Source organism: Nematolebias whitei, chromosome 11, assembly GCF_014905685.2.
Source record: "Nematolebias whitei isolate Nwh7 chromosome 11, NemWhi1, whole genome shotgun sequence".
Classification (NCBI taxonomy): Eukaryota; Metazoa; Chordata; class Actinopteri; order Cyprinodontiformes; family Rivulidae; genus Nematolebias; species Nematolebias whitei.
Window position 1 is genome coordinate 43,393,030 of NC_056508.1, and position 27,171 is coordinate 43,420,200.

The 27,171-nt window shown below is 38.9% G+C and overlaps 1 protein-coding gene across 1 annotated transcript in view; it reads right to left on the reverse strand.

Annotated features, from left to right (window-relative positions):
• LOC119417333 (copine-9) overlaps positions 1-10,843 on the reverse strand; it is a 74,585-nt gene extending 63,742 nt beyond the window's left edge. Inside the window, exons 1-3 of the mRNA XM_037684540.1 lie at positions 10,691-10,843; positions 10,423-10,543; positions 5,006-5,052 (exon numbers count right to left, since the gene is read on the reverse strand). Coding sequence (XP_037540468.1) covers positions 5,006-5,052; positions 10,423-10,543; positions 10,691-10,843 — 321 coding nt within the window. The remainder of the gene's footprint in view (positions 1-5,005; positions 5,053-10,422; positions 10,544-10,690) is intronic.
• Between the last annotated feature and the right edge of the window lie 16,328 nt (positions 10,844-27,171).

The following is a 27,171-nucleotide window of genomic DNA, read 5'->3' on the forward strand; positions in this document are numbered from 1 at the left end:
AAATACTATATATATATATATATATATATATATATATATATATATATATATATATATATATATATATATAACTGTTCACTTGACTCCTCAGATCTCTACAAAGTATAAAAAACAGCTAACTGGATTTTGAAAAGGACATTAGAGAGGTAAAAATATGAGCTAAAAGGGTAAAGTATTGACGTTTTGCTCATAGTTATCAAGTTTCAAAGAGGTAAAAAAATCAACAGTTGTGTTTCTTACATTGTTAATATGATATTTAACATTTTACACAGCATTTCACAACACATCAAGCTTAAAAGATTAAAGAAATCAAGTGTTGCGTCAGGTTTGAATCAGGTAGAGAACATCTCATCAGCCCCAGCTCCTGAGTGCAACTCCATCACTTAAAAATATTGAAATTTCAGGATCGAAAGAAAAACTGATGAAATTGAGGTGCGTGGAAGGGAGAAAGACTCTCCTGCCTGATGGAAACGTCTCAGTGCAGTTCAGAAAAGTGGAGAGAAGCAGCCTAGAGCCATATTTTGGGGTGGAGGGGCTTAACTCCTGCATAATTTCTTGCAGCAGACGTTAGTCTGGAGGATCACTATGCTCTTTAGCACAGTCCGACTGATAAATCAGTAGGACCAATAATTTAGGCCAATATAGATGTCTGGGGACGTTTCGTATATGTGTTAATGGTCCCATTATTCGCAAATATAAGAACTTCTAATTTTAACCCCTAAAATAATGGAAACTAGCGTAATTGGACAATGTATCCAGCAGAGGGCGCATGAAGATTGCTTTCAAATCATGGCCATGCACTTAAGTTTCACTTTCAGCACAGCTGAAGCAGGGAGCCATACTTTGTAGCATATTTTGCTGAACAGAGAATAGTAAGTTTATTTTAACCGGTTTGTAAAACAAATCAACAATAATAAATTCTCTTCAACCCTCCAACCCGTTTGGCATTAGCTACGTGCATCTCAATTTAGCAAGCTAACATTTACTGTAGATAACCTAGCATAGGCTATTGCCTCGCAAAATTTTATCCATAACAATAAATGTAACGTAGCAATAAAATACATCAGTGTTCGTAATGTTATCTTTGCCATCCTCTTTGAAATGCATTGTTTGTCCGAAATCTTTACTTCTCTGCAAAGAGAAACAAACACGGTTGCAGTGAACACTAATTAGGCCTTCACCATACGTGAATGTTTAAACAATGAACATGGAAGGACATTTCTTTGTTTAATTCGTATTTTTGCAACGCAGTTGATAACATTAATGTGAATAGTGGAGGACAGAAAATGTGAACACACATTAGGAAGACTGTTTAATGACTTCAAGTGTTAAAACAGGTTTAATAGTAGCTGTTTTCTTAGATTCCTGGGGGTGGACAAAGTTCAAAACTTTCCAGCCATTATATTGGTTACGGTGGTCACCTTACCCTCCCAATATCGGCATCGACGATAGCCAAGTCAAGTCAAATTTCTTTATATAGCACATTTAAAACAGTAACTAGCACAGAAGTGCATGCAGCTGAAGGCCAAGACAAAGGCAAAGGTGTGAGTGGAAACCTTTTAGTTAGTAGAGAAATGAAGTGGTGTGGCTTCCATCTCTGCAAGTCACCAAAAAACTACAACATATTTAAAACTGAGCTCAGTGAATGCTGGAAAAAAGAGCTATTCTCATTCCCAGAATGTCCAACACTTCCATTTGTTAAACGGTCATTCAAGAACATTTGGTGTCATTTGTTGATGCACAAGAAGAAACGCAGGAAGCACCATTATGGATTATTAACTTATAAACAAGCCACAAGGTTTATGGAAAGAAGGAGGCCCAAAAAGCTTTTAATTTCTACAACTTTATTTTAACTCCTTGCTGTTTACTTGTGGTCTCACTTCTTGTTGACTGAGTTTAGGCACTTAAAGTACTTCATTTACATTTAAGAAAAGATTATTTAAAGTAAAATAATGTATAGATTATTTTCTGAGTTTGGCTAAAATGCAAAAAAAAAACAAAAACATTTCTGTTAATCAAACATATCGATAACAAAACTCAAAGATGTCCAGTTCTATTTCAATTTATATGTCAAAGTTTTTCTAAGTTGCAATCATGTTGAATGAGACTGAATTCATAAGTAAAACGTTTACCATCGGTAGAGAATCATCCAATAATGATGTACTAGTACACCAAAATTTAGGCCAATATCTCTGTCTTTTAAATCAGCTGGCTGCAGCAACTATCTTGAATCGAGTAGTCTTTAAAATAAAAATAACATAAAAATAAAAATCAGGGGTAGAGGTACATTTGGTATGACATGCTATTTTACAGCATAATCAAATCACACCCCTGTCTCTAATCAATAATATAAATATCAAAGTTTGCATTTTTCCTGGTCATATCATTTATCTAATCAAAATTTAAATTTAAAATGTCTGCTGTCAAATTTTTAGATCATAAAATAAACTTATCTACAATATCAATTGCAATCGTAAAAATCTTAATTTAAATTAAATTAGAATGCCTAAAAAGTTTGAATGGCCTATTTATCATTTACAAGTCAGTCTGAATATGTTTCTCTATCGCGGTTTTTCAAAGTAAGATTGAACATGACACACAATTGGCTGATTGATGGATGAGCCACACGATCGGCATGGAATTTTTATTTAAAGTAAATTATTTTATATTATTTAGCAACTGTTGCAACTGTGTGCAGCTCACAGAAGAAGGAGAAACACCCTCCTGCAGCGTGTCATATCTCTGCCCTGCAGAGGAAAAGTGGGCGTGGCCGAGAGCAGCCAGAGGCAGAGAGCTGAGATCATGACATGCTGTGCTTTTTTAGAGCGTTTAGTTTTTTAAAAAATTGTTAGGGACATTGCAAGAGTATGGGGAGGGTTTAAAACGCCTAAATATATATGTGTATATAAATACTAAAATAAACTACTACTTACTACTACTTCTACTACTACTTGTGTACATAATGTCATTCTATGTCATGCACCACGAGATGTTAATTACAATAAAGTTTACTTGAAATTGAACTTGGATTACAGCATCCCTACTTAGTGGTTTTTCACTTATCGCGGGGCGGGGGGGGGGGGGGGGGGTGTCCCAAACCCCTGCGATAAACGAGGGACTTGTGTTTTGTTAATTCAATTGTTTCTTGTCAAAATGAACATTTCTCAAATCCAGAAAGAGTCTTCCAATTGGAGCTGTCATTTCTAACCAGGGCCCGCCCCAATATTCAGGCCGGGCCAAAATAATGTGCTGGATGGGCGGGCCGGGTCAGTGTCGGGCTTTTGATTGCATCAGCGGACGCATGCGGCTGACGATCCAATTTGGTTCACCAGCCGTGCGCAGCCATTTGACCGCACGCTGACCGGCCGGTTGAAAGAGGTAAAAAAAAAAAAGTCTAGGTGGATCACTGCCCGTGACTCACCTGAAGCTTAACTGGACTCAACCACTGCGTCAGCGGACGAACATCGCCGACGGCCCAATTTGGATCATCAGCCGTGTGCGTCTGACAACCGTTAATAACTATAATTAATATAATGCTGACTCTTGTTAATAAACGATAAATCTTATATCTTCCTTTCTTTGAAATACGTTTTTAAATCATGTCAAACTGATTTGCTTACAAAAGCTGTAGAAGCTTGATTTTTTATTTTTTTTATTTTTTATTTTTTCGGGTCCAGGCCTGTAATCGCAGCTAATTGGTCGGTTTCGGGTCAGGCTTGGAAAAAATGATATGGGTTCGGATCAGGCCGAGTCAATTTTTTTAGGCCCGAACGCAACTCTACTTCCAATCTATAGTCAATATTTCAGAAATTACAAACATTCTTCAGAGAACAAATGACGTCACATTTCCAATTCATCATTGTTTTGATTTGAGCATTTTCTCTGTCCATGTGTGCACATCCTAAGTATTCGTGCACAACAAGAAGTTAACAGTTGGTTAATGTTGTGTTTTGAGTCAGACCTTCCTGCATGGAATAAAACATGCGAGTTGTCTTGAAGGGAGCAGGTCAGCAGTAGCAAAGCTCATAATGACAAATCAGGGTTTACTTTAAATTCTAGCTGTAAACAATTTGAGTAATTTCAGGATGCCAGTGCTAATGGGGTAAAATTAAGGCAAAGAGATGATACAAAAAAATGTGTGTGTGTCAGAACACACACCATCTAAACAAAAATGGAAGCCAGGAAATAAAACACGACCTCAATTTAAAAAAGGGTAAGAGGACAAAAACTGAGAAAACAGTTCTGAGAAGGATGTCAAAAGGCTAACCTAAAGGATTTCATCAAAGCTCATTAAATTATAGGGTTATTTTAAATCACTTATTCTTTGCCCCTCATGTTCAATTCATCAGTTTGAGTCAAGGAAGTTGAGCTTTGTTTAATTTATTCAAAATAAAGGTTGTGTTTAGATGGCAAGCAAAGAGTCTGATTGTTAATAACAGGTTTCCGATAAGTTCCCAGTGGATTTTCATTTATCTTTTTCTTTCGGCTGTTCCCTTCTTCAGGGGTGGCCCACCTTCTCTAGCCTCTGCGCCACCACGCCACTCCTTTATATGAACATTTATTTCATAGTTTAAACATATACAATTATTTTTATTATGTGAAATTTTTTAAATTATTGTATGATAATTTTGCCAGCACGGTAGTGAAGTGGTTAGAGTGGTTGTCTCACAGCAAAAAGTTTGCAGGATTACTTCCTGACCTTTTTATTTGGAGTTTGCATGTTCTCTCTGTGTAGACGTGGGTTTTCTCCCCGGTTTCCTCTCATAGACAAAACCAAAGTATGTTATATTGATTGATAACTCTAAATTGTCCATCGATGGCAGTGTGAATGGTTGTTTGTCTCATTTGTCTCTACGTGTCCCTGTAATGGACTTGTGACCGGTCCAGGTTGTACCCCGCCTATCACACAGTGACTGCTGGAGATAGGCACCAGCTCCCCCGCTACCCAAAAACAAAAAGGATGGCTGGACACTGACACTGTGAACAGATGTTTTGCTTGACTTACCTCTCTCCACTCTTTGGTTCCCACAGCTTGCACGTATAACACAACCACTGGAAGGGAAAGAAGGAAAAAAGTTTGAAAAAAGGAGGAAGGGAGAAGACTTTGTATTATTTCTATTATTTGTATGGTATTCTACAGCACCTGCACGCCATGGCTAATATTAAAACGCTCAAATCCGCATCGTATTTTATTAAATCTAGTGTCGCTTGAGCCAGGTAAACAACTTCTTATTGAAAACTTTTCAAGGACGCCTTAAGAAAAAACATATTAACAGTGTTTTTTCCAGGAAATAACATTCCCTTTAAATAAAGTAAAATAACTAAACCAAAAGTTGATGAAAATAAATTAAACCTAAACACCCTTCTTTGCATGAGAGGTGACTTTAAAGGTTTGTTTTTATTTAATTACATTTTGGTTATGAGGGTCAGTTTGTATGACCGTAAAGTACATTTTGATTAACTAAAGGCCTAACATTCCCTGAAGGAAAGAATGCCGGCCGCCATCTTTCACAAAATAATTGAAGATGGCCCCCGCAGCCATCCGAGATTTAACACATCCCCGAAGTAGTGATAATGCTCAGAGTATGTGTTGAGGATGATTCAGCTACTGCGACACGAACCCAAGCTTGTGTAAATGTATAGGTTCAAACCATTTTTGTTTTGGCAACAGTCAATTAGTTGTGGCAGCCATTTTTAAAGAGGTTGACTCCAAAAGTCAGATTGTGTACATACAATGACTATATTTCAAGACTCATTAAATTGTATCTAATAGTTTGTGTGATATTTTGTTAACAGACAAGATTAACTATAAATATTCTACATAGTGTTACAAAATAGGTGGAACTCTTGAATTCCAGTCAGGTTTTAAACCAGGGCACATCGCACAGACAGCCCTTCTAAGAGTTCTTACTGATCTTTTTTGAACCGCTGATTCGGGAAACTCTTCTGTTTTAGTGCTTTTACACCTTTCTCCTGCCTTTGATACCAAATGTGGACAAGAATAAATTGTTGCCAAGGCTTGAGAACAGGGTTGGTATCAAAGGCACAGTTTTATCCTGGTTTAGATCCTACCTGTTCTCCATCTGCAGCTCCTTTGATTTGTGGGGTACCTCAAGGGTCTGTTTTTAGTCCACTACTTTTTAATCTTGTTGCCTTTGGGGTCCATTTTTAGAAAAAAACAACATTCCTTTTCATTGCTTTGCTGATGATATTCAGTTATATCTGCCCATTAAGTTAGAGAGGGTCACTCCACTGGAACCACTCTTGAATAGTCTGAATGATATTAAAGTCTGGTTGAAACTAAATTTCTTGAATCTAAATGAAAATAAAACTAAAATCATCAGCTTTGGTAAATGTAACGCTCTTGACACTCTTGGTCTCTTGGCTTCATACAGCCGCTTCACTGTCTGGAATCTGGGGGTTATTTTTGATAGTGCTTCTAAATTAGATAAATGTAAATGTGTAAATGCAGTTGTGAAATCCAGTTTCTTTCAGCTAAGACTCGTTGCCAAGGTGAAGTCTTGTCTCCCTTTCAGAGACCTTGAAAAGGTGATGTAATCTTTTATTACCTCTTATTTAGACTATTGTATCTCATTACATGTTGGTTTAGATAAATCATCTCTGCATCACTTACAAACCATCCAGACCACAGCCGCTCATCTTTTAACAGCAACTAGAAAACTTGAACACATAACCCCTGTCCTGGCTTATCTCCACTGGCATCCTCTTCACTTCTGGATTGATTTTAAGATTTTATTGCTCGTTTTAAAAGTTTTAAAAGGTCTGGCCCCGTCATATGTATGTGATCTTCTTAACATCTACACTCCAGTAAGAGCACTCTGGTCTACCAACCGGTTTCTCTTAGAAGTTCCTAGATCCAAACTGAAATTCAGAGGTGATTGGACTTTTGCAGTTGATGCTCCAAAACTGTGAAACAGTTTGGCTTATAATTTAAAGACCGCTGAGACTGTTGAGACGATTAAATCTTAGCTCAACACTCGTCTTTTTTCCCTGAGATTTAATCCGTGTAGAGTTCGAGAACCAGTTAAAGCTGATTTTTCTTGTTGTTGGGTGTTGTATTTTATTGTTAACTTTCTTGTGTTTCCTTGACACAATATGTATTTTCTTGTTCTTCTTTCTTGTTTTCACTTTTATATTGACTAAACTGTAAAACACCTTGGTCAACCTTGTTGTTTTTGTGTGCTATATATATAAATTGACATTGACATGAATGACTCTTGGCTATTACCACATCAAATTCGAGCTCAATATCTGTCAAATTGGTTGAGCTATTGCCATTGTTATGTTTGCTAATGGTGATTAGTTGTAGTGGCCATTGTGAGTTGACTCCATATGAGAATTATGTGTAAATGTGCATCCAATTACTTTCAGAGAGTTTCAATAAACTCCATCCAGTGCTTCACAAGATATTTTGCCAACAGACACAGATTACATCAAAAGCTAATGCCAAAGTTCTAAGAACACATGTTGCTCAACTCAATCAGTCTTGTAGTACATGTTGAGAATGGCTCAGCTACTACCACACTATTCAACAATGTTCAGTCAGGTCATCTGGACAGTTTCCTTTATTCCTGAGATGTTTTGTCCTTCATGCAAAGGACTTCTTCAGTCTGAGGAGCCACCAAACAAAACTGATTCCCACAAAGAGCATAATCCTTAGTGGAGAAAAACTGTTTGCTGGTGCTAAGATGGCCTCCGAGGCCCACCCTCTCCCCCGTCAACCCCTCTGAGACAGTCATGTCAAAGTTGTTCAAAACTCCACACCATGTTTATCCCGGTACCTATGAATGTGCATTGAGTTTTGACAATTTCTGTTTGTTCAAGTTGAAAACAAACACACAGGGGTAATAACATTGATGCCACTTCGCTTTCAAGAGCAGTGATAACAAGTCCACTAACGTCACATCTGAAAATCGAACAGAACAAAAATATCCTTCTTTTTGAGGCCAAATATTGGTTTATACTTGGTCTTACTTTCCTTTAAAAAAACAACTGGGCACATAGTGAAGGTCTGTTCAAGAAATATATTCAAAACTCACCAAGGGCATTTATACTGTATTTTCCAGCCAAGTTATCTGTATTAAGACAGCACAAGCCCTAATGCTCTAAATGAACTTCAGATTGTCTAAACTGACAAATGATTAAAACAAAATTGTCCCTCCTAATGAGCAATTAATAGAGGGGAGATAAGAGAGAAAGAGCAGCAGGTGGTGAATCTTTTGGGCACTGTGTTTAGAAGAAAACAATCTTTTCTTTGTCACATCATCAACCATGCGGAAAACAGAATATAGTGCTGCTTAAATTGGTTTTGTAAATCTGATTAGAACAAACTAATCAGTTCGTGACTTGCATGTTAGCCTTTATTTGACTTGGGAAGAAAAAAGGTAGGGTGGAAGATGACCAGGTCTGTTAGGTTCAAGTCAAACTGTCCAAGTGAAGAAGGACTTTTGAGAGATCGAACCATCCAGAGTATGGGCAGCAGAGGCCGACAGAGAACTCAGATTAATCTGTGGTTAAGTTACATGAGCGTCTGCAGAGTCCAAAGAACCTGACTGATTGCCTACTTTATGGAAAGTGACATAAAAAGGAAGAGGCACATCTGGTCGGCCACGTAGCAGCTAAACGACAAAGCAATCCCACGTCCCTCTGAAACCGAGTTCTAGCTACGACATCTGAAAATAGTATGGCTGCAGCACTGGGCTCAAAGAGAACTTGAATGATTCGAAATGGAGCACAAATCACATTAAGAGGTAATGGACATCCACAGCTTAGCAGTATGAAAGTGCTACAGTAGGAGAATGAAACACCACCAAACTGGGTCATACAGACATATTCAAAAAGCTTGATTTTTGTTAAAAATAACCTACATTATTCGTTATAAAGATTCAATGCTTTCTGCAGACTTACAAAAGCCATTAGTCAAAGCAGAAAACTTCAATTAACATTGATTGGGTGACTGGTTGCTGCGCTATATACACAGAATATGTTGAGCTTCATAAAAATGTACCTCTTTCATCTCATGGAATAAATTAATTCAAGTTTAAACTTTATTCTGAAATTAAACTATAGAATAAAAAATGTTAGCAATATCATATGTTCTTTTATTTTGTTTTATCCCTGTCAACCGGTGGATAAAATACGTTCAGTCCTATGTGCAATGTGGTCTGACATCCATGTTTTTAATATTTTATGAAATGTGACAAATATATTATTGTTAAGTCATTGCCATAATTAATAAAAAATATGCTGGTATTTGTTTTCTTTACTTTCCCAAATAAAGAAGTGCTCAAAATATTATCAATATCAATATCAAACTGAAGAAACTGTATTTTCTGTGAAAATACAATATGATGCTGATTGGCTTTGCTGACATTTGCTGAAAGAACTGAAAATTCATTCATTCAACCTTTTTTTATACAGGTTAATCCCAGTGAGCCTCGGGATGAGTTGCTGAAGCTAAAAGATGAAAGACACAAGCTAAAAACTAAAAGGAGCAAAAGCCTAGCTCAGTTTCATCCTACCAGTATTCATGAACAAGACGCCCAGACACTTGAACTCCTCCACTTGAGACAAAGTCTCCCCCCAACCCAGAGGGGGCATTCCAACTCATCTCGGGTTGAGAACCATGTTCTCAGACGTAGAGGAACTGATTCATTATGGCTACTTCACACTCAGCAGCAATTTGAACCTGTGCATGCAGAAGGTCCTGGTCTGAAGACGCTAGCAGACATCTGCATAAATCAGAGATGAGACCCTGAGGTTCCCAAACCAGACACCCTCCTCTCCATGACTGCACCTCAAGATCCTGTCTATGAAAACCACAAGCAGGATCAAAGACAAGAGACAGCCCTGGCAGAGTCCAACTCACATTGAGAACAAGCTTGACTTTATGCCAAGAATGCGGACACAGCTCCTTCTTTGGTTATACATGGACTGGATGGCTCTTAAAAGCTACTCAGGTTGTCAGAATGCCTCAAGGAACATGGTCATAAGCCTTCTCCAGATCCACAAAACACATGTACACCAGAGAAGCAAACTCCCATGACCCCCTTAGCAACTCCATAAGTGTAAAGATCTGGTCCACTGTTCCTTAACCAGGACGGAAGCCACACTGCTCCTGAATCCAATGGATGACAATCAGTTCATTCAGAGCCTCCCTTCCAACACCCTGGATTAAACTTTCCTGGGGAGGGCAAGAAGTGTGATTCCATAGTTGAAACACGCTCTCCACCACAGTCCTCCCTTTTAAAAAATGGGAATCACCACCCCCGTCTGCTACTTCACAGGTGTTGTCCCAATCCTACATGTAATTTTGAAGAGACGTGTCAACCATGACAGCCCCAAAACATTCAAAGCCTTCAGCATCTCATGTCATATCTCATCCCCCTGACTCCCTGTCACTGTGGAGCTTTTTGACTGCCTTAGTGACTTCTGTCATGGTAATGGACTCGTCTTCAGACTCTCGGTCCTCAAAGGTGGACATGGTAGGTGGATTAAGGAGATACTCAAAGTGCTTCTTACACTGCTCAACAATATCCTCAGTTCAGGTCAGCAGTTCTCCACCCAAACCAACCACAGTCCGCTTTCCTTTCCTAAGTCATAGTCTAACCATTTGCTAGAACTTTCTCGAGGATTTCTCCCATGCCTGAGTTTTAACTAGCACAACTACCAAAGCAGCAGTCCTTCTGGCCACCCTGTGCCTGCCAGATGCGTCAGGAGTATTCCAGAACAGCCAAGTCCTGAAGGCCTCCTTCTTTAGCTTGACGCCTCCATCACCACTGGTGTCCACCAGCAGGATGGTTGCTGCCCCGACAGACACCATTAACCTTCAGGTCACTTTTTATGGATAAATGGTGGAAGATGGATGGATGGATGGACGGACGACGGATGGACGGACGGACGGATGGATGGATGGATGGATGGATGCTTGTTGGTCTAAAATTAATCCATCCCAAACTAAAGCTACTTGCCTCAAACTAACCAAGCATGGACTGAAAATAAAGTTGCTCTTGGGATATTCTTACCTCGGTACCACTTCAGAACCACCTCTTCTTGAATGTGATATGTTTGTCATTGGTACAACTGAGCTGGAATTTTTTTACCCACCAAAGATAATTATCTCCACAAGTATGGTAAATTCTAATAAACACATATTACAAGCCAGCATCGTGCACAATATCAGTGGTCATGATAGTTGCCCTTAATCTTTGTTGATAGTCTCTGTGGATTCTGCTCCATGCACCACTCCTGTCACTTCAACTCAAATAGCCTCCACTGTGAAAATGGCATCTCATTTTTGACTTTTGGTGGCACTAAAATGTGCAGCCAATTAAATGAATACTTCAGTGTGTCTGTCACAAGGAGATACAAGGTTTTTAAAGTAGCTTTACTGTGTGGACACCGAGTCACCGGACATTTTGGTTACTGGTACATTATCTATAATTGGGTGGAGAAGCATCAGCAGTAGTTGTTACTGGTAAATTATCTATAATTGGAAGGAGAAAAATCAGCAGTAGCTAACTTCAGTGATGAGGTAACTGAGGAGACGTTGCAGTAGTGTGACTTTAAACTCCCGAGGCAAAAAACCCCCCAAAAAACTTGGATTTTTAAATCTGGTAGTCAGCCAACTCAGAAAGTGTTCAAAACCTACCAGAGGAGAACCAAGAACAGTCAGAGTGTGATTTTCTGGAAATAATAAAGGAGATTTTTATTTAACCCACTTTAATATCATGGCAGAAAAATGTCAGCAGTAATGTGGACATGTAAGACTCCTGAAGTAAAAAGGTCAGACAGTGGGTCACATTTGCCAGCAGACTATTATTACATCTCATGAATCCTATATCCTGTTTTAATTAGCATGTTGATATTCAACGCTCTAAATAGACAAGAAATATGCAAATTCGTGATTAAAAGCAATTGTAAAAGCATCTAACTTGTCTTAATTCAATGGACTTTTAACACATTAAACTAATCTCCATTTGTAATCATAATTTAATTTCCAATACTTAATGTAAAGTTTATTTTTAAATAATTTTCATGATATTTTAATGACTATTTACTGCTCTTTACCTATAGAAGTTGCACTGCATGAGAACAGAATCAGAAGAAGACATGCTGACACCAACAATATGCCACTCGTGTTCCTACAGGCCAAGGGCATAATTTGCTTGCTGTGAGGTGAAGCAGGGAGGTGACCAGAGAGGTGGGAGCATGAAGCTTAGGGGGCTGAGGGACAACTGATGCACGACAGTAAGAATAAAGGAATATTAAAAAAGAGCAGACAGGGAGAGGTGAAGTGAGGAGAACAATAGAGGGCTCGAGTGGGAAATATACTGGTCAAAGAAAGCATGGCGATGAAGTTACAGGGCAAAAAATAATTAGTTGAGTCTTATGTGAAAAAAAAGAAGCATAGTGGAATTTTAAGTTGTCACATGGTTGAATATTATAACTGAGGATTGTAGCTTTAGGACACTGACTGTCAGGAACCCTTTGCAAACACACCTCTCAGGCAGAAACTACGTTAGGGAGGCTGATCACAGATTTAATACAGAGAGCAGCTGTCAAAACAGAAATAGGGCAACAGAGGGAGCAGAAACCTACTTTTTGAACCTCAGTGGAAAGGCTAAGACGAGACACGCATATCAAAGCAAGGGAGAGGCCGTGCTCCAAACAGGATATCTTACCTGTAAATCTAACCCAGTTTTAAAAATTAAATTGCAAAAATATGGTGTAACAAAGAGAGCTTCGTTGTAACTTCTTTCCACTGAAGACAACAGAGTAATATTGATTTTATCATTATGTGCGTGTTTGTCTGTTCATTTATTGCGGACTTGCTCTATTGTGTTTTTTTCAAAATAATATTGGACATGACACACAATTGGCTGATTGATGGATGAGCCACATGATAGGCATGGAATTTTTATTTAAAATTGTTTAAACTTATTTAGCACTTGCTGCACCTCTGTGCAGCCCATAATGCAGGATAAGCTTCCTCCTGCAGCTGATCAGCTAATCTCCATTCAGAGAAGAGAAGTGGGCGTGGCCGAAAGCGCTTGCAGGTGACAAAGAGCAGCTGAGGCACAGAGCTGAAATCATGACATTCTGTGCTCTTTTAGAGCGTTTAATAATAATAATGATAATGTGTTATGTGTTGTCATTATGTTCCCATACAATGGTGTAATTGGCTCTCTGCATTGAACCCATCACACCTGGGATACACTCAGGTGGAGCAGTGGACAGCTCTTGAAAGCACCCAGGGAGCAATTGGGGATAAGGTGTCCTGCTCAGAGACACCACAAGATGTGCAATGACTGGGGATCGAACCTGGGACTTTCAAGTCCCGAGTTGGCTGTCCTACCTCCACCTCATCTCCGCCCCACAGAGTTTACAGTTTAGATAAACGAGGGATTACTGTAATCATTGAGTGGACATCAATTGTTTAACTTTTGGACTCACTCAATTTAAGATGGCCTCGACAGCAAAGCAATTTAGGAAACACCAAAGGGACTATAAATCAGCCATCCAGTTTTACAGATAAAGTAAAATTTGGCATTAGATGAGAGTCATCCCCAACACGTAGTCAGAGCACCACACTGTTGGGATTTCCTATCTGCTGTTCTGAATCTTCCTCTTCTGCTGTGCCCTGTAAAAAAGAACAAAGTAATAAAACTCCTCTTTATCATCTGCACCAGGGGTCCCCAACCTCTTTTGGCACTGACCGGTTTTATGCAAGTCAATTTTCTATGGACCAGCGGCGAGGGTGCAAGTTTGAGGGGAGGTCATGAGCATACAAAATCACAATAAAGTGCATCATATATAATTGAATTATTACATCTTTAATTTATATATAATTTTATATTATGCAAATTTATATTGATAATTTTTGCAGTTTATTTACTTCGACCTTAGCATTGCCGTTAGTCACTCAGTGCAGACACACTTAATGAAGTAGTGGCCTTCAGTAATTGTTTCCGATCTTCATGTACACTTTTTTCTTTCAAAAATCTCCAAAGGCTTGTCTTTTAATGAAGGGTCCTTAGTCTCCAAGTGATGAAGCAGTTTTGAACATTTCAGGGCTCCAGTGGTAGCCGGTCGCCACATATTACAGAGTGTGTTCGGAGCATGTGAATCACCAGATGTGATGAATAATTTAAGTAGCACTCTTTGTATTTTCTTTTGAATGCAGCTTTCTTTTTTGGTGGCAGATGTGCAGGCCTTTGCTGTTTCATCATCTAGCCTTTTCACTTTTTCAAGGAACAAATTTTTGGTAAAGTTAGTTTGAGATGTTACAGATGCATAAAAATAAAAATAAAAACTGCGACTGAGTCAAGTGGTAAAATTGTGCAGAAGGAAGGGATTGATTTTTGAAATAAAATACTGTGCAGACCAACGCAAATAGAAAACAAAAATTAAATAATGTTTCTTTATCCTTTCCGATACCAACTGATCCAAGGCCATGCACTGGTGGTCGGGGACCCCGATCTACAGAATAAAACGATTCACCTATATTCATTTGTAATCCAGCTAATGTCAACTCCACTCTCCACAAATGTAAATACCAAGAGCATTTCTCTTCCTACCCTGTTTTTCTTTTTGAATGTTATTAGTCTAAGAACCCGAACTTTGAAAAAAACTTAGTATAAAATATGTGTTCCATTCATCCATCCATCCATTTTCTTCCACTTATCCGGGGTCGGGTCGCGGGGGTAGCAGCCTAAGTAGGGAGGCCCAGACTTCCCTCTCCCCAGCCACTTGGGCCAGCTCTTCCGGGGGAATCCCGAGGCGTTCCCAGGCCAGCCGAGAAACATAGTCCCTCCAGCGTGTCCTGGGTCTTCCTCTGGGCCTCCTTCCGGTGGGACGTGTCCGGAACACCTCACCAGGGAGGCGTCCAGAAGGCATCCTAAACAGATGCCCAAGCCACCTCAACTGGATCCTCTCGACGTGGAGAAGCAGCGGCTCTACTCTGAGTCCCTCCCAGATGATCGAGCTTCTCACCCTGTCTCTAAGGGAGAGCCCAGACACCCTGCAGAGAAAACTCATTTTGGCCGCTTGTATCCGAGATCTCATTCTTTCGGTCACAACCCAAAGCTCGTGACCATAGATGAGGGTGGGAATGTAGATCGATCGGTAAATTAAGTGAAATTTAATAATAATAAATATGTGTTAATGTTGGTAATATTTTATCTGCTTGAGTGCCTCTTTCCTGCGGTGTTACGCAGAGCTCAATTCTTGGACCCCTTCTGTTTTCACTGTATCTGCTCCCTTTGAGGTCTATCCTGAGGAAACATGGTATTTCTTTTTTTTTTTCATTGTTATGCTGATGATTGTCAGATTTATCTGCCCTTAAAACCCAATAGCTCATGCACAGTTCACCCTCTGTTAAACTGTCTTGATGACATTAAGACATGGAAGGCTTCAATTTTTTTTAAAGTTTCAACGAACAGAAAACTGAAGTTATTGTGTTTAGCCCTAGCTCCACCACTGTCTCTGTTCCTGTAAACCTTGACACTCTTGATCCATAGCTTAAGCAGCCTGTTACAAATCTCAAGATGGTTTGAGACTCTGACTTTAAGTTTAATAAACAGATTAACTCTGTTCTACAAAAGAGCTTCTTCTAGTTAAAGCAAATAGCTAAGCTTGCAGTGTTGACCAGATCTGACCTTGAAAAGTAGTCCATGCATTCATTACAAATTGACTAGACTACTGTAACACGCTTTATGTTGGGGTCAGTCAGGTCTCCCTTTCATGTCTCCTGCTTGTCCAAAAATGCTGCAGCTCAGCTATTAACAAACTCGTAGGTTTGATCGGATTAGTTTTATCCTCCCTTCCCTGGCTTCCTGTACGTATCAGAATTGATTTAAAAAAATTATCCTGTACAGTAGTCTCTCGTTTATTGCAGGGGATCCGTATCATGAAGCCCTGCGATAAGTGAAAAACTGTGAAGTAGGAATAGTACTACAAGTAGTTACTAGTAGTTTATTTTAGATTTTCATCCATCCATTATCTTTTACCCGCTTCTTCCATTTTGGGTCACGGGGGTCGCCGGTGCCCATGTCCAGCAATCACTGTGCGAGGGGCGGGGTACACCCTGGACAGGTCACAAGTCCATCACATGGACACATAGAGACAAACGAGACAAACAACCACTCACTCTCTCACTCACACCTAGGGACAATTTAGAGTTACCAATCAGACTAACATGCATGTTTTTGGTCTGTGGGAGGAAACCGGAGTACCCGAAGAAAACCCACGTATGCACGGAGAGAACATGCAAACTCCACCCAGACCGGGGTTTGAACCGGGTACCTGCTCGCTGAGAGGCAGCAGCTCTACCAGTTGCGCCATCGTACTGCCCTATTTTAAATTTTATTTTAAATAATTTATTTTAAACAAAAAAAAAAAACATGCTGATCGTGTGGCTCATCCATCAATCAGCCAGTATGTGTCATGTCCAATCTTATTTTGAAAAACCATGATAAAGTGAGTCCACTATAAATGAACCAAGAAGGGACTACTGCAGACCTATAAGTGCCTAAATGGCCTTGCACCCTCGTATCTCTCTGACCTACTTCAACAATATGTTCCTTTTCGGGCGCTGAGATCATCTGATCAGCTCCTTTTGGTTGTACAAAACCATGTTGAAGCTCAGAGGAGACTGGGCATTTCAGTCGTGGGACCTAAACTTTGGAACAATCTGTGCCTCAACATTAGACAGGCCACTTCACTTCCTGTTTTTAAATCTCTTCTAAAAACACCTGTCATCTCTGGCTTTTTACACAATGCGATTTGATTTAGTTTTTCATTGTTTTGTGTTTTAATGTTTTTTTTTATTACATTTTGTTCTTTTTTTCCCCCTTTAATTACTGCCATTGATTTTTATTGTTAAGCACTTTGGTAACAGCTGCTCTTTTTAAATGTGCTTTATAAATACATTTGGCTTGACTTGACTTAGAGAATTCATTGTAATTTTGCTTAAAAAATTGGTATTAGTTCTTAACTGTCAAAACCATGGCCAAAAACATTCATATTAGGTTAACTGGAGACTTAATTGACCTTAGGTGTAGCTATCTCTGTGTGGCACTGTGATGGACAGGCACCAGCGCCCAGCATCCCTGAATAGGATCAAATGTGTACAGAAAAGTAAGGAGAAGCATTTTGAGCTTTACTTTTAGGACTTTTTATGAACAGTAATCATGTTCAAAAAGCAGAAAGAAGCTAAACATAAGAGCCACATATGGCTTCTATCACTCCATCCACTGAACCACATGTATTTAAATTTAAAAAAAGTTTAACTTTCATGGTTGCCATGGTTATTGGGGTTATGTAGGGTTAGTATAAAGAACGTCGAGTCTCTGAATCAACCAGAGGATGCTCGCTCTTTGATCAGGTCTCATTAGGAGACCTCAAAGGTAATTAGAGACCAGTGACCTTTATTTAGAAGGTATGACTCAGGTCGTGCTTTTTACTAAATTATATTTGACCAGCTGGAAGTGGAAGTTATTACGTTTGCACAGTTGATTAGAAAAACAAAAGGTACACAATTCACACATGTAAAGTTAAAGGAATGCATATCATCCGCTGCCTTTTATTTATTTGCATGTTGAAAACGACTTGGTTTCGTCAAACCTTGAAAACCACATTGTGTGTAATCTCATGCAATATCGTAAAATGTTAAAAGTTCTGAGTATCAATGTAAATTGACTCAATTGTACCCATTCTTCTGTTGACTAGAGCGGATTATATGTGGCAGCCATCTTGAAGTGAGTTTATGCCAAAAGTGAATGGGCTGTAGATTTACAGCAACTAATTATTTATTGAACATTTTAGTAAAATGTCAGTGGTTCATGTGATGTTTTGCTAATGGACAAAAAGGACTGACGGCAATAATTTAAGCTAATGTTTAAAGCAAAGATCTTGCACTTGGAGAAGGTGTTGTAAATGAATCTCAGCTACTACCATGTCCAACCTCGGCTCAATATCTGTGAGATTTATTGGGTTTTAGCTTTTTGTGTTTTTAAGGTCAGTTGGCTATGGCAGGCATCTTGACTTGGACTGAATCCAAATGGAAATATTTTCTAGATAAACATTCAATGATTAATGTTTACTGGTTTATTGAAATGTGTTCAATAGTTCACACGAAAATATGGTAACACACACACACACACACGTTCTTGTAAACGTACATTTTGGGGACTTTGCGTTGACTTCCATTAATTTTCTATAGCCTAACCCTGACCCTTACCCTAAACCTAACCATTACTAGTACATGCCTAACCCTAACCCTAACTCATACGCAATTCACATCTTAGTCCTAAACCTAAACCATAACCCCCCAACGAAACTTATCCTTACGGGGACCTGCTTTTGGTCCCCATAAAGAGCAGTTGGTTCCCACGATGCACGTATTTTTTTGTAAAATTGGTCCCTACAAGTTAACCTGAAACAAAAACACACATGCACAGACAAGGCCATTATTCTTCACCTTACAGTAGCAGGCAATAAAACATTCATAGAAATGAACTAACAACTTGTCTCTTCCTCCTATTATTTTTAATCTTTACTATTCAGCGTGTAGATCTTGAGAACAGAACCTAGTCTGCTCGCCTCATCTGCTGAGCTCTAGCAAAACAATAACTCCTACCTATTGGTGAGTCATGGTTCTTTAGCAGTTACAACAAGATGAATATGCAGGAAATATCACATTGTATATGATAAACGTGAGTCACTAACGGGCAGAAAGAGACCACGACGAGCACTCATCCTGCAGTTCACTGCTCCATCAATGATTTTATCTTTAACTGCCCTCGGACCGGTGGGGGCAGAGAGCTCAGCTCTCTTATGGATTTGAAACACCCCTGCATGTGGACGCAAATCTTTCAGTATTCCCCCAGAATATGCTGTTACATAAGATAAGTGGGATGTTTGAAAGCAGTTTATGTATAGAAATAAAAGAGCAAGCAGAGTCTTGGCTTCAAGAGCAGAACAAGCAGAGTACAGAGCATTATTTTTTTTTGTTTTGTTTTCAGTAAATTCATTCTTTTACTTTTCAAGCTGTAAAGAACCTGCATGTGATCTTGAACAGTTCTCTAGGAAATATAGAACTGAAGAGCATAATATCAACTGTCAAGAGAATAAAAGTCAAAGTGTTCCTTGGACTGCATATCACTGTCTACATTGCTTGACAGATTTAGAATTATTATTTTTTTTTTTTACGATGACGAATGATGGCATTGCTGCTGTTTTGGTCAAACTTTGAAACTATAACTTTTGTGCAAATTGATACGATATCTTACAGGATCTGTTAGTGCATGGAAGCTATCAATCACTGTCAGCTAAAACCACACAGAATTTAAGCTTATAATCTGTAAGCTGGCCACGTTCTAGTCATTTTTGTATTTTCTATGGTCAGTTGGCTGTGGCAGCCATCTTGAATTGCACTGACTCCAAAAGATATTATTTTGAAAATGTAAATATAGATGATTACTTTCTGAAAATGTTGATATAATCTATTTAGTGGTTCATGCACTATTTTGTTGACAAACAGAGTTGACATTTTAGTGATTGGCAAATTTTTAAAAATAGATCTTGGTCAATCAATTAGGATTTAAAGTATTGGTTAGGGATCAATCTCAGCTACTATCATGCTGGAGTTTAGCTCAATATATGAATAAAATATATTAAAAAAACATTTTGGTGTTTGATACCGTTGCTTAGCTGTAGTAGCCATTGAGTTTACATGTGTGAGTGTACATGTTCTAATTACTTTCTGAAAGTTTCATTAAAACTGTTCAGTTATTTATGAAATATTTTGCTAACACTGTTAGCAAAAATGTTACTAGCACTTGTACAGTACAACTAACCAAAATGTTACTTTTGCTAACCACTAATTTGTTAACTAAAAATATTAACTTCGCTATCACTAAACTGCTAAACAAATTTTAAAAAATGGTGCTAAAAAGTCTTAATTTTATCATCCACTGCTGTCAGTGCTCTGCTCAAGCGTGAGGTTCTGCCTCAAGCGGAGGAGTTCAAGTATCTAGAAATTTTGTTCATGAGTGAGGGAAGAATGGAGCGTGAGATTGACAGACGGATTGGTGCAGCGTCTGCAGTATTGTGGACTCTGTGCCGGTCCGTTATGGTGAAGAGGGAGTTGAGCTGCAAGGCAAAGCTCTCTGTTTACCGGCTGGTCTACGTTCCTACCCTCACCTATGGTCATGAACTCTGGGTAGTGACCGAAAGAATGAGATTGAGGATACAGGCGGTTGAAATGAGTTACGTCTGCAGGGTAGCTGGACTCTCCCTTAGAGATAGAGTGAGAAGTTCAGTTATCTGGGAGAGACTTGGAGTAGAACCGCTGCTCCTCCACATCGAAAGGAGCCAGTTGAGGTGGTTCGGGCATCTAGTAAGGATGCTCCCTGGTTGCCTCCCTAGGGAGGTGCTTCGGGCATGTCTAACTGGGAGGAGACCCTGGGGAAGACCCAGGACACGCTGGAAAGACTACGTCTCATTTGGCCTGGGAACGCCTTGGAATCCTCCCAGAAGAGCTGGAAGAGGTGGTTGTGGAAAGAGATGTCTGGGCCTCCCTGCTCAAGCTGCTGTCCCCATGACCCGACTTTGGAACAAGCGGAAGATAATGGATGGATGGATGGATGGATGGATGGATGGATGGATGGATGGATGCTGTCGCTGACACTGTAGACTGTCTGTGACAACGTTGTAAGTGAGCACACTTCAAAACAGTTCATAAATCGCAAGTTAAGCGTCTGTGTCCCGATCAGAGTTTAGTTTTAAGAAATTAATTTGGTCCATCTGAACCAAAGAGGCGGAGCAGAACTGTGCTGATGCAGAGCGATGCATTCAGTGTGTGTCAGACATCTCCCTTGTGTCTTTTACTGGAATGAATTAAGTCACTTTGGTGATCCTCTTTGTGGTTATCTACTTTTATAAACCAACAATAAAGTTGCTGTGTGTCATCTTCAATATTGTCTCAGTAATAAATCTGTTTGTATTAGCAGATTTAGCTATGTGGCAGTGGCTGAGTGGTTAGAGCAGCCGTCCTCCAATGCAAGAGATGGGGGTTCGATTCCACCAGCAGTCACATGCCGAAGTGTCCCTGGGCAAAACACTGAACCCCTCATTGCCTCCGATGTGTGTCCCATCAATGTATAAATGTGAGAAAGCTCTGATTAGTCTTTGTAGAGAAATAGTAGAGTGCTGTATGAATGGGTAAATGAGGACACTGTGTTGAAAAGTGCTTTGAGTATATTGATAAGATAGAAAAGTGCTATGTAAGTGTAAGAGTAAGTGCTATGTCCATTTACCATTAAAGTAAAACTGTGTGAGAGAGTCACGTCCCAGAGATGGTGTGAGCGTTGCAAAGGATGTCGGGTAGGAATGATGTGTGCAATGTTTCTGAAGGTTTGTGATGTTTTTGAGTGTGAAAATTGTTTTTTCAGGTTATTTCATTGTTCTGGTTTGGTTTGGGGCGGCACGGTGCTGCAACTGGTAGAGCTGCTGCCTCTCAGGTCCCCAGTTCAAATCCCGGTCCGGTGGCCTTTCTGGGTAGAGTTTGCATGTTCTCTCCGTGCATGCGTGGGTTTACTCGGGGTACTCTAGTTTCCTCCCACAGACCAAAAACATGCATGTTAGGATGATTGGTAACTCTAAATTGTCCCTAGGTGTGAGAGAGAGAGTGAATGGTTGTTTGTCTCGTTTGTCTCTATGTGTCCCTGTGATGGACTTGCAACCTGTCCAGGGTGTACCCCGCCCCTCGCACAGTGATTGCTGGACATGGGCACCGGCGACCCCCATGACCCAAAATGGAAGAAGCGGGTAAAAGATAATGGAGGGATTGATGGATAATTCTGCTAAAGACATTCAAAGTTAGAGAAAATGCTCATCCATTCCACTATTAGCTGATTAGCGGTACACTGTGCCCACCACTGGCTAACAGTAAAGACTAGCAAACACAGAAACAGGCAAAAACATTATCACTCTGCCTTCACCTTATACAGCAGATGATAATAAAAGTTTCTTTTCAAAAGTTAAAATGTCAGTTTTGTCTCAGAAAAGCTGTGCTAAATTCAAAAAGGTTCAAGTGCAAAAGATATCTCATGAAATTCACTATTTTATCTGTCTCCAAAAGAATGCATCACAATGCTATATTTGTCTCTCTGACCAAAGATAGAACTTTTTTTTATCATTTCTTCAAGCCCACAATCTCCTCGGAGATTTCAGTTCCACTCAGCTTCTGCTGAACAAAGCAGGAGGTTTTTACTTGAACAGAAAGAAAAAAAAATGTATGGAAGCTGTTTGCATCTCTCCAAGGACAGCGTTGATGAGGCTGAGGTCACGCATGCCTGGAATATGTTAAAAATCCAATCAAGACTAGACTGGGTAAGAATGTGCCGAGGGTCAACGTGTGTATCTGACTCTAACAGCAAGGCAGAGCATCATAAATAAAAAGGTTTTGTTTCAAAAGCATCCATCATTATTTAAAAAAATAAAGGATTATTTGATGGACGGGGTGGGGGTATGTTGGAAAACAACATGCTTTAAAAATGATGTTTATGACCAGTTTTATTGATATGGATGATTGATAGGGTTATTAAATATTATTTACTCTAAATCAAACTAGTTTTTATAATCAGACAAATTGACTTTAGCAAAATGAAGGAGTTTTCTTACTGCAGTCATGTGAATATACATATACATTCTCACTATTGTTTTTTTATTTGATTTATTTGTTGTTTGTTGTTTGTTTCACCATACATGTGTTATCACTTTATTTACTTTGGCATACTTTCTGCTATCTTAACCATTCACATGGAAAAACATTCATCCCATTTTGGATGATGCTGTGACTTTTGATGGTTTGTAATTTAATACTTGTCAAAATAATTGACTTTAGTTGCAAGTGTTTTCCCCATAAAAATAGAAATAAATCTCATCAGCTCATTTTCTTTTAAATTTGCTTCTTGCTCTGCTGTTGTCTTTGTCTGCAGTTTTTTAGCTTTTCTAATTTTTTGCTACTTTTAGCATACTATCAGTTTCAATTTTTAGCTGCATTTTGCTACTTTTAACAAGTCTTTTGCTACACTTACTTAACAGTTTTGCTAAAGATGATGGCCTCATGCTCCACTGAAGTCAAACTCACATATTTTTCACGTTTTAAAACTAAAATAAATGAATTGCAAGAAAAATAAAAGATCATAACAGATGGTAAACTATAACAGAACTTGTTGATTTTGAAGTTTTATAAAATACTTTGCCATGTGTAGTGCTCAAAGTATATGTTATTAATGACTCTCAGTTACTGCTATAACAAATTTTAGCCTAATATATTTGAAAAAACAATGCACTTCGGCAATAATTAGGGGAAAACATGGAATTTACCTTAAAGTTAAAAAGGCTTAAAAGTGACAGAAACTGGGGGGAAAATTTTATTTTTTAAATTTTCAAAAAATGTACCAAAATGTGTTGTGGTTTATTGAGTGCTTTTAATTATCCAAGGTTAAAAGAAAAAAAAAGAAGAAGAAGCTCTTTGACTTTTTATCAGTTTTTCGCCTCACAAAGAAGAACTCTTCTCTTGCAGCTGAGCTGTGCATCCTCCGCCATGCGTGGGCGGATAAAACTGAAGCATGAGGTAATTTGATGGTGGTGTAAGAGAAACTCAAAGTTAATTCATACAATGACCAGGCAGCGTGACACAACAGTCCCAAGGACAAACGCTAAATTAAAAAATTTGATAGAGATACTTAAAGTGATAACTCTGGCTTTGACATCATAGCACATTCTTGACCAGTGAACAGCAAACCCCCACACACTCAGCCTCAAACATCTGATAATGATAAAGAAAACTCTGAAACAGCAAAGACATAAAAAATTGGTATTTTCAAGATGTATTCAACAATGACCAAACTTTAAATAAAATGCAAATAAATGAGTCAGCACTGAAATAAGAGCACGTATAAATGGAAAGCCAAGATTCATCCAATAAGGCGCTTTCAAAGTGTTTGGGCTTTTCTTTCGTTTGTGGGTGACCCTAATTGTGACCATGTGTCTCCACGTCTTCTGAGACATTGTCTCTTTTTGGTTCCTGTACAGAAGACCTGTCAGCAATCTCAACCAAAGATCTTACAGTACATGAAAATTGTCAGACCTCTCTGACGTTTATCCCGATGAGTATTCAATGATCCAGGTAGATAAATCCAACAAGGTTATGTCAGGTCCTCTGGGTGGACTCTTCTTGTTGAAACATTTAGTCTTTTATCCAAAAGACTTCTTCAGTCCGAGGAGCTGCAGTGAACTCAGTAAATAGCACCTTCTCATAATGGATGTGTGAATAGCAAACGGTCATCAGGGCACTATCGATCGGTCGTTAGACTGATGGTCCTCCTTTTGCAAATAAACAAACTAGATCTGGATGTCACCAGCAAACTGGTTGATCGACTATGAGGAGGTGCTATTTATAACACTGGGTTTATTGCAGCTCCTTAGACTGACATGGCCTTTTGTAGGGATGCACAATATTGGATTTTTGGTCAAAATCCGATATGCCAATATGTTAAAACTTATTTGGCCGATAACCTATACCGATATATATTTTTTCCCTAGACCTACTTACAGAGACTACATAGCTTTCTCTGCTGTGGAATTAAAATACTACATTATTCTGCATGGTCTTTGTCAGTTTATCCTGCTACCAAATGAAGATGCCAAAAATGGGGCTGAAAATGAGTTAACACTATATATATATATATATATATATATATATATATATATATATATATAGAAAAGGCAGAATACATTTGTGTAATAAGGCTGAAAGAATCAGAAATGAGCACAAAAAAGTGGAAATTATCTGAAAAAAGCTTAAATTAGCAACAACAAAAACAGCTGAAAAGTAGTTAAAATAGCAGAAAGAAGCTGAAATTACTAGAAGAAAGTAGAGAGAGCACATTTTTACTGAATTAGGCTGAAAAAAATTAAATGAGTGCAAAAAGGTGGAAATAGCTGAAAAAAACTTAAAATAGCAGAGAAACAGCTAAATAGTAGCTGAAATAGTAGTAAAAGCTAAAACTTGCAGAAATGAGTTGAAAGGAGCACAAGCTGAAATCAGCAGAAATAAATTAAAAGAAGCACCAAAATGTTGTAGTTAGCAGAAGAATCTGAAATGAGCACAAAATAGCTGAGAAAACAGCTGAAATTAGCTGAAATTAGCTGGAAAAAATGTTTAAATTTACACAAGAAAGCTGAATCAGAACAAAATGTGAAAGGAGCAGTAAAAGGTTGTAAACACATCTAAAGATCTGAAGGATGTAAAATTAGGTCAATTCATTTCTTCTGAGGAAAAAAAAGTGTCAGAAAAGGCCAAATATTTCAAAAAGCTAAAGCTGCACATATACCAAAAGTCATAGCAGGATTGTCCTGAAAGAGCTGAACGTTTTGATTTATGGTTTGTTGAAATAGCTTGAAAACGGCGGGACGAGAATCGCGCCGGAAAAAGTACGGAAGAAAAATGGATCACAATAGTGTGAATGCTTCATAAACATCCACACAATAAAAAATCTGAAATTGTTCATATTCCCCTATCTCAATCAAACCAAACTCAAATCATTATACGCTTATATGATGTCGTTTGGGCATTTAAACAGCCTTTAAACCAATCAGGGTTTGTGCCTTTCATCTTATACCAACCTACTGGTCCCTCCTTCATCAAATATTTGTTATATTTCTGGACATGCCGTGAAAATAGCTCCCCGTGAATAACATCACAAGGATCTTACTGACTCCTCGGATGCCTCTGTGGAGCAGCTAACCCATTTACTCAGGGCCACCTATTAGCTCTGAATAAAATTAAGTGTGATTAAATCATCTGCAGGTTTGTGATGGCAAGACAGTCTCTTTGACCTGATTACATAATGTTATTTTGGCTCCCTATCCATTAAAGTTACTATATTTAGCATTTCCTCAATCAGCAGCACTGCCACAGATGTACCTCTGATTACCTGTGTCTACTTTGATTAACACATCCATGTGAGAGGTAGAAAAAAAAGATCATCCGAGTGTTGAGTGTCGTCTCCCTTCTCATCTACCTCCACTCTGTCTGACACTGCTGTGTTATTACTGCCATGGCATTTAATCCTGTGTAAGTTTGCTGCCAAATGTCAAACAGGCTGAGACTTGGCAGTTGTAAAGGCTCAACACGCACACACAAGGCGGGTTCGCTGCGGTGAATGGGAACTAAATCAGTTAATTGGTTTGACTTGGGAAATCACCTCTGGACGAGCGTAGTCAAAGACAGATTCAAAACCCAACTTTCACTTACAAGAGTGTCTTACTTGATGATTATAGTTGTACTTTGCATTATTGTTTTGATGCTTTATTAGTAGATTTTTGAGTAGGAAATCACCGAGTCCAAAATTTATATAAGCAAGTGATTAATAACTAAATTAGTTCAAACATTTTATCTTACCCAATCAGAAATTGGCTTCTCTGTTAACCGCAGGTGAATCTTTCAAGCCAATGGCTCCCATTGAAAGAAAGGACGACCTTGAAAATCTTCCTAATAACTGAGAAAGCCTTAAACAGTTTAGCCCACCCCTCCGCGCCCACGTAACATTCCAGAACTGCTCTTTCTTTTACAACCCAATCAGACAAATGGACTGCAGGTCTTGTAGCTGTTCCCAAAAGTAAAGTCTGTCAAGTGGGATTTCGGCTCCTGCAGTTCTTCACCTTTAAGAGCCTGCTGACCTGGAAGCCTTTCTCACATCTTCAACAACAACCCAGATCAGAAATGTTTCCTATTTAACTGCGAGTTTGTGTATATTTGTATTAAAATGTGTAATACAATCTTATATGTGTCTCATGTGTCTCTATATGTCCCTGTGATGGACTGGAGACCTGTCCACGGTGTCCTCCAGGATGGTGCGCCAGGATGAAATTGTGCGCCGGTTTGGTTCTGCAGAAACAGACGTCCCTCTGCTTCATATTGGGTCACAATCCAAAGCTCATCACTGCTAACAGGACCATGCTGCTAACAGGACCACACTGCTAACAGTATTATACTGCTAATAGGACCACACTGCTAACAGGACCATGATGCTAACAGGACCATGCTGCTAACAATATCATGCTGTAAACAGGATC